At 36.4% G+C, this 10,587-nt stretch overlaps 1 protein-coding gene across 1 annotated transcript; it reads right to left on the reverse strand.

Moving 5' to 3' along the window:
- Nucleotides 1-562: 562 nt before the first annotated feature.
- LOC113050297 (SUN domain-containing protein 2-like) lies at nucleotides 563-10,136 on the reverse strand. The gene is made up of 18 exons (XM_026213115.1): nucleotides 9,831-10,136; nucleotides 7,609-7,732; nucleotides 7,416-7,522; nucleotides 6,970-7,053; nucleotides 6,801-6,860; nucleotides 6,614-6,707; nucleotides 6,183-6,244; nucleotides 4,263-4,369; nucleotides 4,068-4,145; nucleotides 3,935-3,988; nucleotides 3,763-3,806; nucleotides 3,544-3,661; nucleotides 3,234-3,452; nucleotides 3,030-3,114; nucleotides 2,708-2,823; nucleotides 2,461-2,628; nucleotides 2,289-2,378; nucleotides 563-2,024 (listed from the first exon to the last, which is right to left on the reverse strand). The coding sequence occupies exons 2-18, from the start codon at nucleotides 7,728-7,730 to the stop codon at nucleotides 1,911-1,913; spliced, it is 1,722 nt and encodes a 573-aa protein (XP_026068900.1). The 5' UTR covers nucleotides 7,731-7,732; nucleotides 9,831-10,136; the 3' UTR covers nucleotides 563-1,910.
- Nucleotides 10,137-10,587: the final 451 nt, after the last annotated feature.

Consider the following 10,587-nt stretch of genomic DNA (forward strand, 5'->3'; position numbering starts at 1 on the left):
AAGTAGGTTGAACAATTGAATTTCTAATTCAGCAAAGCAAATGAATTCTGGCAGTGTTGTGTAGTGAAGTGTCGGCTTTTAATAACAAAGCATTTTTGAGGGTGTGGTGAAATTCTCTGGTCAGCCAAAGGTAAATGAAACCAGATTCCTCATTGTTTTGGATATGTAAAGATGTGTCTACACAAGGGACTGCAGAAGCAAAACAACTGGGTAAAAAAAAATATTAACACCTTTTTAGTTTCATATTATATACAGCTTCATGTGATTAAGTGTATGTGTGTCAAGTCACACGTGCATGTGTAAAAATTGCTTATTTGCATGTAAAAAAAAAAAAAGTAATTTATTATTAATATTATATTAAGTAATTTTGAAGTCAATTTAAAATTGATCTGTGTCTAAAATATATGTTTCTTAATTGCCAGTGTATAAAACCATGCAAATGATTTGAATGAAGTTTAGATGCGATTTAGATATTAAATGATGCATAGAAAGATCAGTACAATGCTATACAAGCAAACCTGCATGAAAAAAACTCATGCATTATTATTTGTATCACACCATATCATGTACCATCTCAAATTTATTAAAACAAATTCTATTTCTGCATGAATAAACATCATGCATTTATATTTGTATCACACCATTTCATATACTATCTCAAATTTATTCAAACAAATCCTATTTCTGCATGAATAAATATCATGCATTTATATTTGTATTACACCATTTCATATACCATCTCAAATGTATTAAAACAAATCTTATTTCTGCATTAAAATGTCTCTGCATGAAAAAACCTCATGCATTAATATTTGTATCACATCATACCATGTACCATTTCAAATTTACTGAAATCCTATTTCTTATAAAATAAAATCAAATAATGTGACATAAACATCATGTAAACTTGCCAAATAAACCTTGATGAGAAATGTAAAAGGATGCCAAAATAAAATAATAATAAATCAAATAGGACAAATCAAATATATATATATATATATATATACACAAATCATATATATATATATATATATATATATATATATATGTATATATATATCTTTCAAGTGTGCATTTGAGAATACACTGCAAAAACTGCATTATTAAGCACAAACATACAAATAGATGTCAAGAGAAATATATAATCTGGGACGCTCAAGCACTTTGCCCAAAACCTGAGTTTGACTCCAGTCCTCCCCCGTCCCGCAGAGGAGATGTACACCGTCTGATATTTCTAGAACCCAGCTATAATCATCACCCAGGGCAGAAAATAATAATGTCTCAGAGTGCAATCAGAACGGCTGCTCAAAGAAAACAGCATTGTAATGTATGGACACATATAAACAATCAACTATTATAAGCTTCTTAAGAGGTATATGGTTCAATGATGATGTGAACAAACACATTTCAGAACTATCTATTATTACAAAACTCAATATTGAAGATAAAACAAATGCAAAAGGCTGAGCAAAATAACACTAATGCTGCTTTATGGTAATTCTAGCTGAGCATGACACTTTTTGTCCTTCATTTGGCTTTGTAAACCATATTTACTGTTCCACACAATATAAGCCTGTCCTTCATATGAAAATAGTTAATTACAACTGTTCATTCAAAACTGTATCAACAACTAAAAATTATTCTCATAAAATATTTATTTAAAAATTTAAATAAATCTTACCAGCACTTCATATCAATATTTGAGGAATGTAAACTGAAATCTTTTTTAAAAGGGCAAACAATCTTAATTCTGTTATTAGTTGAATGTTCAAGTGCATTTTTTGGTATTCGTACATTAGGAAGCTGTCTGAATCATTCTTTAAGAGTTCAGTGCATTTGAGCTTTCCATTTTTTTTGCATAGACTAAACCAAATCGTGAAGAGGCCGAATCATTTCAGATCCTCTTCCTTTCAGGCAAGTGAAGGTTCTCCGTGAACTCTGAATCGATACACACAGGTGTATTCCAGATGACCCCAGTTACTCAAGATCCTCAGCTCAGTCATGCTGTAGACGTCTGACGCTTCCTGTAGCCAAGAACACCGGAAGAATTTGATTCAAATTTTAGGATAAATTTCACAAAATCGCATCTATGTAGGTACACCAAAAATGCACATGTATTTTTATAGAAATATATAATACATTTATTTGTAAATATACATAGAAAATGATACCACTTAAAGTTTCCAAACTTCTAAACAGTAATGCAATTATTAAATACAGGAATACAATATACTACCATGATATGATGATGATACTTAATACTTCATAAATTGTCTATTTTGACTCACCGGAAGCTTGAAGGTCTGAATGGGCTCTCCATCCTGGTCATATGTGAATGTCCCGAGCAACTCTCCGTCTTCAGTCTCCTCAGACATACCCTGAACACACAACAGGCGAGGAATCTCAAAGCTGTTGTTTTATCAGTTACACAGACCAAGAAACATTGAAATATCAACTCACATAGACAGCAAATTCCTTAGGCGCGCTGTCAATGCGGCCCGTCGGTGAGAGCTCTTTGGGAAGGTGTTCGAGTGTCACATGAGTGATTCTTACTGGGTAAGACAGTGAGATTACCAGAAAACCCTGGGAGCCTTGGAATGCCCAACACTTCCCAGGATACAGCTCCGGCTACAACACACACACACACACACGGATGCTTAGAGAGTCAGATCAGTGTCTATGTGACAGTGTTTGTGTGCTCTGTTACCTGTATAACAGTCCGAGGGCTTTCTGAATGATACCACAGAGGAATGCCGAATACACTCAGACACGCAGATCTGGTCTTATACGTCTCTGAGCAACGAGTGTTGAGCACACTGGCACCTGCACAAACACAGTCGTGTCCAGGAAAGTCACATATGTCACATAAGACTGCATTCATTTGATCAAAAATATAGTAAAATTGTCATATTGTGGAGTACAGAACTGAATTCTGATTTTGAATATATTTTGTAATTATATATATTCCTGTGATGGCAAAGCATTATATACAGTACACTCGCACACTTAATAATAAGGGAAATCAGTACCAGAAGATTCCAAGGCATAGTCCGCCATTCCAATCCCATCTGCCCTGTACAGACTGATTGCCCTGTGGACGATTGCTTTCACATCCTGTTACACATTCACAAATTCTCATTAAAATGCATCAAATCAACTTTAAACGAATAAACCCCTCAGATTTGTTTTCTTTTGGCATCCCATCACACACACACACACACACAGACACACACTTGTATAGTGGCGGCTCCGACTCCTTCCTGTTGCAGCGTCTCCCCCACGGTCCTCCAGACGTCTCTGCTGCTCTCTTTCTCGTGCACTAGCTTGTCTAGTATCCGTTTCTCCAGATCCTCCAGCGCCCTCCGCAGCTCAGGACGGAGCACTATGGTTGACTCCAATGAGCTTGGATCTTTCAGGTGTTTTATTAGCCAATCGGATAGCTCTGCTCTCAGCTGCAGAGGAAATGACATCATTAGTTGTATAATAAGTAATTGCAATCATAACATCAGAGGAATCTGCTAAAATGTGTTGAAGCATCCTTACGTTGCTGTTGAGAGAGTCTTGTGCATCAACTCTTTCCTTGAGGAGGTCTTGGGCCGACTGGAGGTTTGAGATGCTGGACTTCAGATTAGAAATCTGCTGCTTCTGTTCAGCCTCAGCACTGTTGAATATTAAACATATTTCAGCGCCGGTTGAAATAATGATGCAAGATGCAAAGAGAACATTAAACAAAGTCCACAAAATCAAAGTAAAAAAACTGACTTCCTTATTTGATCATTCATAGACTTCACATCAGTTTGCATCATCTAGGAGACAAGCAGAAAAATACACAGTTCCTGTAAGTGGATGACATCACTTCCTGTTTTGTGTTGTGTTGCTATGGCAGAAGAAACCGAGGTGGTAGAAAGGAAGAAGGAACGTTTCGTCTCTTCACCTCAGATTTAACCTTCTGTTGCATGCTCTGCATCTTCAGCAGTTCGATGTCTCTCTGAAATAAGAGACAAAGAGAAAGAAATTGGGACTCCTCCTCTTCAACAGATAGACGTCCATGATTAGATCTGAATTACCATCAGGTTCGCCTCCCTTTCATGCAAGCTGGCGATCTCATCCTTCAAGTGTGACAGGCTGGCATGATGTTGGGGATCCTAAAGAGAAAAAAAGTGCATTTAATAAAATAATAATCATTTAAGAGAAATATGCAATAACTAAGCAAGATGCAGGACCTTTTGGAGGTCTAACTCAAGAGGAGTACATCTACTCACATCAAACGCTTCTTTCACTGGTCTATCTGTGTGTTTAACCGATGGAGCCCTGGAAACAACCTCATGAGGAGGAGAACGAGAAGCAAACGGGAACCAGCACCATATTCCTGCAGCACAATGTTAGTGTTTATTACTCAAATATTCAGGCATGAACATGCATAAGCATTTTTTTATACAGTTTTGTTCAAAATAATAGCAGTACAATGTGACTAACCAGAATAATCAAGGTTTTTAGTATATTTTTTATTGCTACGTGGCAAACAAGTTACCAGTAGGTTCAGTAGATTCTCAGAAAACAAACAAGACCCAGCATTCATGATATGCACGCTCTTAAGGCTGTGCAATTGGGCAATTAGTTGAAAGGGGTGTGTTCAAAAAAATAGCAGTGTCTACCTTTGACTGTACAAACTCAAAACTATTTTGAACAAACATTTTTTTTTTCTGGGATTTAGCAATCCTGTGAATCACTAAACTAATATTTAGTTGTATGACCACAGTTTTTTAAAACTGCTTGACATCTGGGTGGCATGGAGTCAACCAACTTGTGGCACCTCTCAGCTGTTATTCCACTCCATGATTCTTTAACAACATTCCACAATTCATTCACATTTCTTGGTTTTGCTTCAGAAACAGCATTTTTGATATCACCCCACAAGTTCTCAATTGGATTAAGGTCTGGAGATTGGGCTGGCCACTCCATAACATTAATTTTGTTGGTTTGGAACCAAGACTTTGCCCGTTTACTAGTGTGTTTTGGGTCACTGTCTTGTTGAAACAACCATTTCAAGGGCATGTCCTCTTCAGCATAGGGCAACATGACCTCTTCAAGTATTTTAACATATGCAAACTGATCCATGATCCCTGGTATGCGATAAATAGGCCCAACACCATAGTAGGAGAAACATGCCCATATCATGATGCTTGCACCTCCATGCTTCACTGTCTTCACTGTGTACTGTGGCTTGAATTCAGAGTTTGGGGGTCGTCTCACAAACTGCCTGTGGCCCTTGGACCCAAAAAGAACAATTTTACTCTCATCAGTCCACAAAATGTTCCTCCATTTCTCTTTAGGCCAGTTGATGTGTTCTTTGGCAAATTGTAACCTCTTCTGCACATGCCTTTTTTTTAACAGAGGGACTTTGCGGGGGATTCTTGAAAATAGATTAGCTTCACACAGACGTCTTCTAACTGTCACAGTACTTACAGGTAACTCTAGACTGTCTTTGATCATCCTGGAGGTGATCATTGGCTGAGCCTTTGCCATTCTGGTTATTCTTCTATCCATTTTGATGGTTGTCTTCCGTTTTCTTCCACGTCTCTCTGGTTTTGCTCTCCATTTTAAGGCATTGGAGATCATTTTAGCTGAACAGCCTATCATTTTTTGCACCTCTTTATAGGTTTTCCCCTCTCTAATCAACTTTTTAATCAAAGTACGCTGTTCTTCTGAACAATGTCTTGAACGACCCATTTCCTCAGCTTTCAAATGCATGTTCAACAAGTGTTGGCTTCATCCTTAAATAGGGGCCACCTGATTCACACCTGTTTCTTCACAAAATTGATGACCTCAGTGATTGAATGCCACACTGCTATTTTTTTGAACACACCCCTTTCAACTAATTCAACTAATTGCCCAATTGCACAGCCTTAAGAGCGTGCATATCATGAATGCTGGGTCTCATTTGTTTTCTGAGAATCTACTGAACCTACTGGTAACTTGTTTGCCACGTAGCAATAAAAAAATATACGAAAAACCTTGATTATTCTGGTTAGTCACATTGTACTGCTATTATTTTGAACAATACTGTAGCTACATGTACTAAATACAGTCTTAAAGGTTCTTGTGTGCATTGCAATGTGGGATATCTTGAAATACATAGGTTTCATTTTTGATAAGAAAAGAATCACTATCTGATGTCTCACCAAAAAGGAGAAAGAATAGTAGTAGGACAAGTAGAATAGCCTTTCTCATATCTGCTGTGCATCTACAGAGAAAGAAAGAGGAAATGTGATCATGTGTAAATATAACTGTTCTTCAAAAAAAAAATTGCATTAAAAGAAGAGGCCACTACAGCTTACAGCTGAGCGATTTTAGAAAACAATTCAATTCACTTCATTCCTTTAGGATTTTTATCATTTCTAGAACTTTTCCAGACCCGGAAATCACAATTATCTGCTATTCCTTAATCTGTGAGTTTTTTTTTTTTTTTTTGTCATTTAAAAAATTATTGATGTTGATCTAGACAGTAAAAGGTTCTTATAAAGGTTTAAGTTACTGTGAATTTCTTACATAACTATCAAACAGCCACACATTTGTAACTAGAACACACACACACACACACAGAGCACTGTACCTGCTGAGCAGAAACACATTGATCAGAGACAGTCGAGAGGTCAGGCTGTACCATGAACTTCCCAGCCACCAGTAGAACATGACCAGAGCCTGAGCTGCGACACACACATGAGCACATGACTACAGCAGGAAAAAGACCCTGATTGTTCATGTTAGTCGGGTGAAGGGAGGGTTTATACATTTAATACCTGGGGAGTGAAAGACGTCCCACACGTCAAAGGCTGGTTCAGTTACAGTCTGGGTAGAACCTGGAGAAAAGATGTTTTACAATCTTCTTGCTTGACCATTCATAACCAACCCACCAGACAGTGACCACCCCCCCACCCCCCATTTCTAAAATATGTAATGCACACTTACTAGGGTTTGATTTTGTGGGTTGTCCATAATGCTCCTCAGTCGAGGAATATCCAGAGGAGAATCCTTGAGTAGCAAAGGACATGCCTGCAACCCAGAGACAGTGAAACAAAATGCATACACAAAAATAAATTTTGTAATTTAAAATAATAAATAAAATGTTTATAAAATATTATTTATATACATTTAGGATACTATATATCATATTCTTATATAAAATCTATCTATATATTTTTGTTATTAGAATATTTGTTTATATTAATGATATTTATTATATATATATATATATATATATATATATATACAGTATAATATGTCATGTAATATATGTTATTAATATTATTTTTATTATTTATAATAAATGTACAATTTTAAAACATGAACATCATTTTATTCCTCCGTTAATTTGTTTGTTTGTTTGCATGTGCTGTGTGTGTGCAGAAACTAACCATTCTCACTGCGCTGTCCAGAAAGCGTCTGACTCACGCTGCTTGCGCGACTTGAACTGCGGGAAACACTGCCTGCGCTCTTGCGCCCCGTCCTCTTCTTGAAGATCCTGCAGGAAAGAATCTGTATCAGGTGAAAATGCACATGCAAACTATCTTTATGATGTACTGAGAGCTCCTGCAAATACAAACACACCTGATTGGGCTCTCTTTATAAGATATGCGACCGGTGGATCCAGTGGAGCTCGTGCTGGCTGCGTCATCATCAGGGACGGACGACGGCCCTTTGTACACTACCCTTGTGCTTCGCCTTGACATCTCTGCAGAACACATCAATATATACAATGTGTCAAAAGTACTTTAACTTATAAGTGGTGAGAGATAACCCAAACATCACTATATGTCTAGTACTATTGCTCATACTGTATTTAAATCCATGTGCATTAAATGCAGTGTTGTTAATGCAGACTCACTGCTCACAGGATCCAAGAAAACACTGTGAATCAGATCACCAAGATCAAACACATCACAATAAACGTGACAGTAAATAAGACACTGTCACTGCAGTCCCAAAGTGTAGTGTGATACTGATCTCTGTGTAATTCCTCTCAAACAGCAGGCTCATCCTGTGCAGGGTGACGAAGCTTTTAGCAGCAGATTATGTGAAGGGGAACACGTGGAGCAAATTCCCAAACCATGAACCTCCAGTTCCCTTTCTGTCAGTTACAATAAGTCCCTTTAGTTGGATAATCTTAACAACAAGACTGAACTTTACACTTTAATAGCTAGGAATCCCCCTTTCTGTGCAGATGGGGAAATACAAACACTCATTTGCTGGTCCTGTCGCCTATTTGTTTTAAGATGATTGCCTAGAAATCCTTAATCCTGATTGAGCTAATACTCTCACGCAGCATTAAAACCATGCCTACACATTTACAAACTACTCAATGGCCAATGCTGGAGGAAACACTAAGATGAGACAAGATGCAAAGCATGACCAAGTTTATACGGAAATCCGAATGCATCAGTATCTCAAAAGACCCATAGATGCTTTCAGTGACGCAAAATAGAAACTACTGATTAAAAACTGAAGTGTTATTCACGCCGACTTTAGAGGCTGTTTGATGCAACAAGTCCAGTGCGTTTTAAAGAAATCCCCATCTTCAGATAATAACCCCTCTAACAGCTATTTTAAACTGACAGCGTTGTCTCGGCAGCTCAGCTGTGTTCATTAAATTCATCATCTCTCATTTATTTCTTGATCTTTTCTATTACATGATTACCATGTTTTCTGTTTGTTTCTTTTTTTGAGGAACCTGTAAAGCTATTTTCATAATCCTCTCTTCATGTTATATTTGCATTCATGTAATTATTCAAAACACAATTTTAATACAACTTTTCTATTATTAATTATTAATTAAAACTATTATTACTAGTTTTTAAATAAACTAAATATTACATTATAAATATAACTAAATTCTTAAACTAAATAAATTATATATATATATATATATATATATATATATATATATATATATATATATATATATATATATATATATATATTTATATATATATATATATTATTCAAAATACAATTTTAATACAACTTTTCTATAATTCATTATTGAGTATTAATTAGTAATATTTATTAAAATTATTAATGGTTATATATATATATATATATATATATATATATATATATATATATATATTTATATATATATATATATATATATATATATATATATATATATATATATAGTGTATAATATTCTGTATTATTTTTTTGTACACTGTATTATTGTTTCTATATTATTGTTTTGTAAATTTTTTTCAAGTTTAAAGGAATATATATTACACTTAAATTTTTCTATATATGTTAAATGTACAATGGATTTAAGTTTTTTTTTTTTTATAACATGAATACCCATGCAACCCCAAGCAGCAAACATCCCGTTATATACTAAGCCTAAGGTAATGATCAGGAGTTCACAGAAGGGGGCATAGAAGAGTTTCCATTCTTTCTTTACGAGACTTTGGCGGTTCTCTAGATATTTACGCCAATTTTAACCACAAATAAACGTTTCTTGTTGTAAAACTGGGTCATTTTGTTTCCATCCTGACGTGGATGCAAATGAAATGTTTTCTTGGACTGAATAGCACATAGTTTTGTGATGAATAATCACCAACAGACAACCCAAATTACAATATGCATCGTGTAGCTATGTAGCCTTTGTGTGGAAATTCATTTAACGTTATACAGTAGCGCGTTTGAGGCACATTTCTAAGAAATGCTCGCGCAGCATCCTTTCTACATCACATAACTTTATGTCACACGTTGACTTGTCCAAAAAGCACGAAGAGATGCTTTTGAAACTATAATTTAGCGTTCATACACAGTCGTGGTTATCTCACCTTCTCAGTAGGTCTCCAGGAAGACATGCAGTCTGTCAAAACCTGCTCATCCGAAGCCGCTACGCAATAACGGAATAGAGACCGAGACGTCGTACACTCGCGAGATACGCAGTACTCACTTCAGTTTATAACGGATTCGAGCACGCTACGACGAGATGCTTTGAGGACGGAAGGGCTCGTCTTATCAGGAAGGGTCTTTTGACAGTTGTCGGCGCAGCGGCTCCACCTTTCGGCGTCGTTTCGAGTTGGTTGTTTGTTTATAGAGAGATGATATACACAGCGAGCGCCTCGCGAGCACTGCTGTCCTGCCGCCTAGTGGACACGCGCAGTACTGTAGAACATCTAGCGCGTCAAACGAGAGCTTTTTTAAGATTCAAGATACAAGATTTTATTTGTCACGTACAAGTTATACGACATACAGCAATCAGTGAAAGTAGGTCTGGCATACTCTTTTTAGACTATGCAAAAAACAAAACAAAAAAAAAGAGAGAGAAAATTAAATACAAATACAATATGCAGTGGGGATGAGTTTCATAGTTAAGTTGTCTTAAAAAAGTGCAGTGTGCAGTGTAAAGTAAATAATACTAATAATCGTCGCACAGTCTTCAAGATCTTGGGCCCTATTTTAACGATCTGAAACGCAAGTGTCAAAGCGCGAAGCGCAAGTAACTTTGTGGGCGGGTCTCGGCGCTGTTGCTATTTTCCCGGCGGGATAAATGGCTCTTGCGCCAGGCGCAAATCTAAAATGGGTTGGTCT

The sequence above is a fragment of the Carassius auratus genome, chromosome 31 (genome assembly GCF_003368295.1).
Source record: "Carassius auratus strain Wakin chromosome 31, ASM336829v1, whole genome shotgun sequence".
Classification (NCBI taxonomy): domain Eukaryota; kingdom Metazoa; phylum Chordata; class Actinopteri; order Cypriniformes; family Cyprinidae; genus Carassius; species Carassius auratus.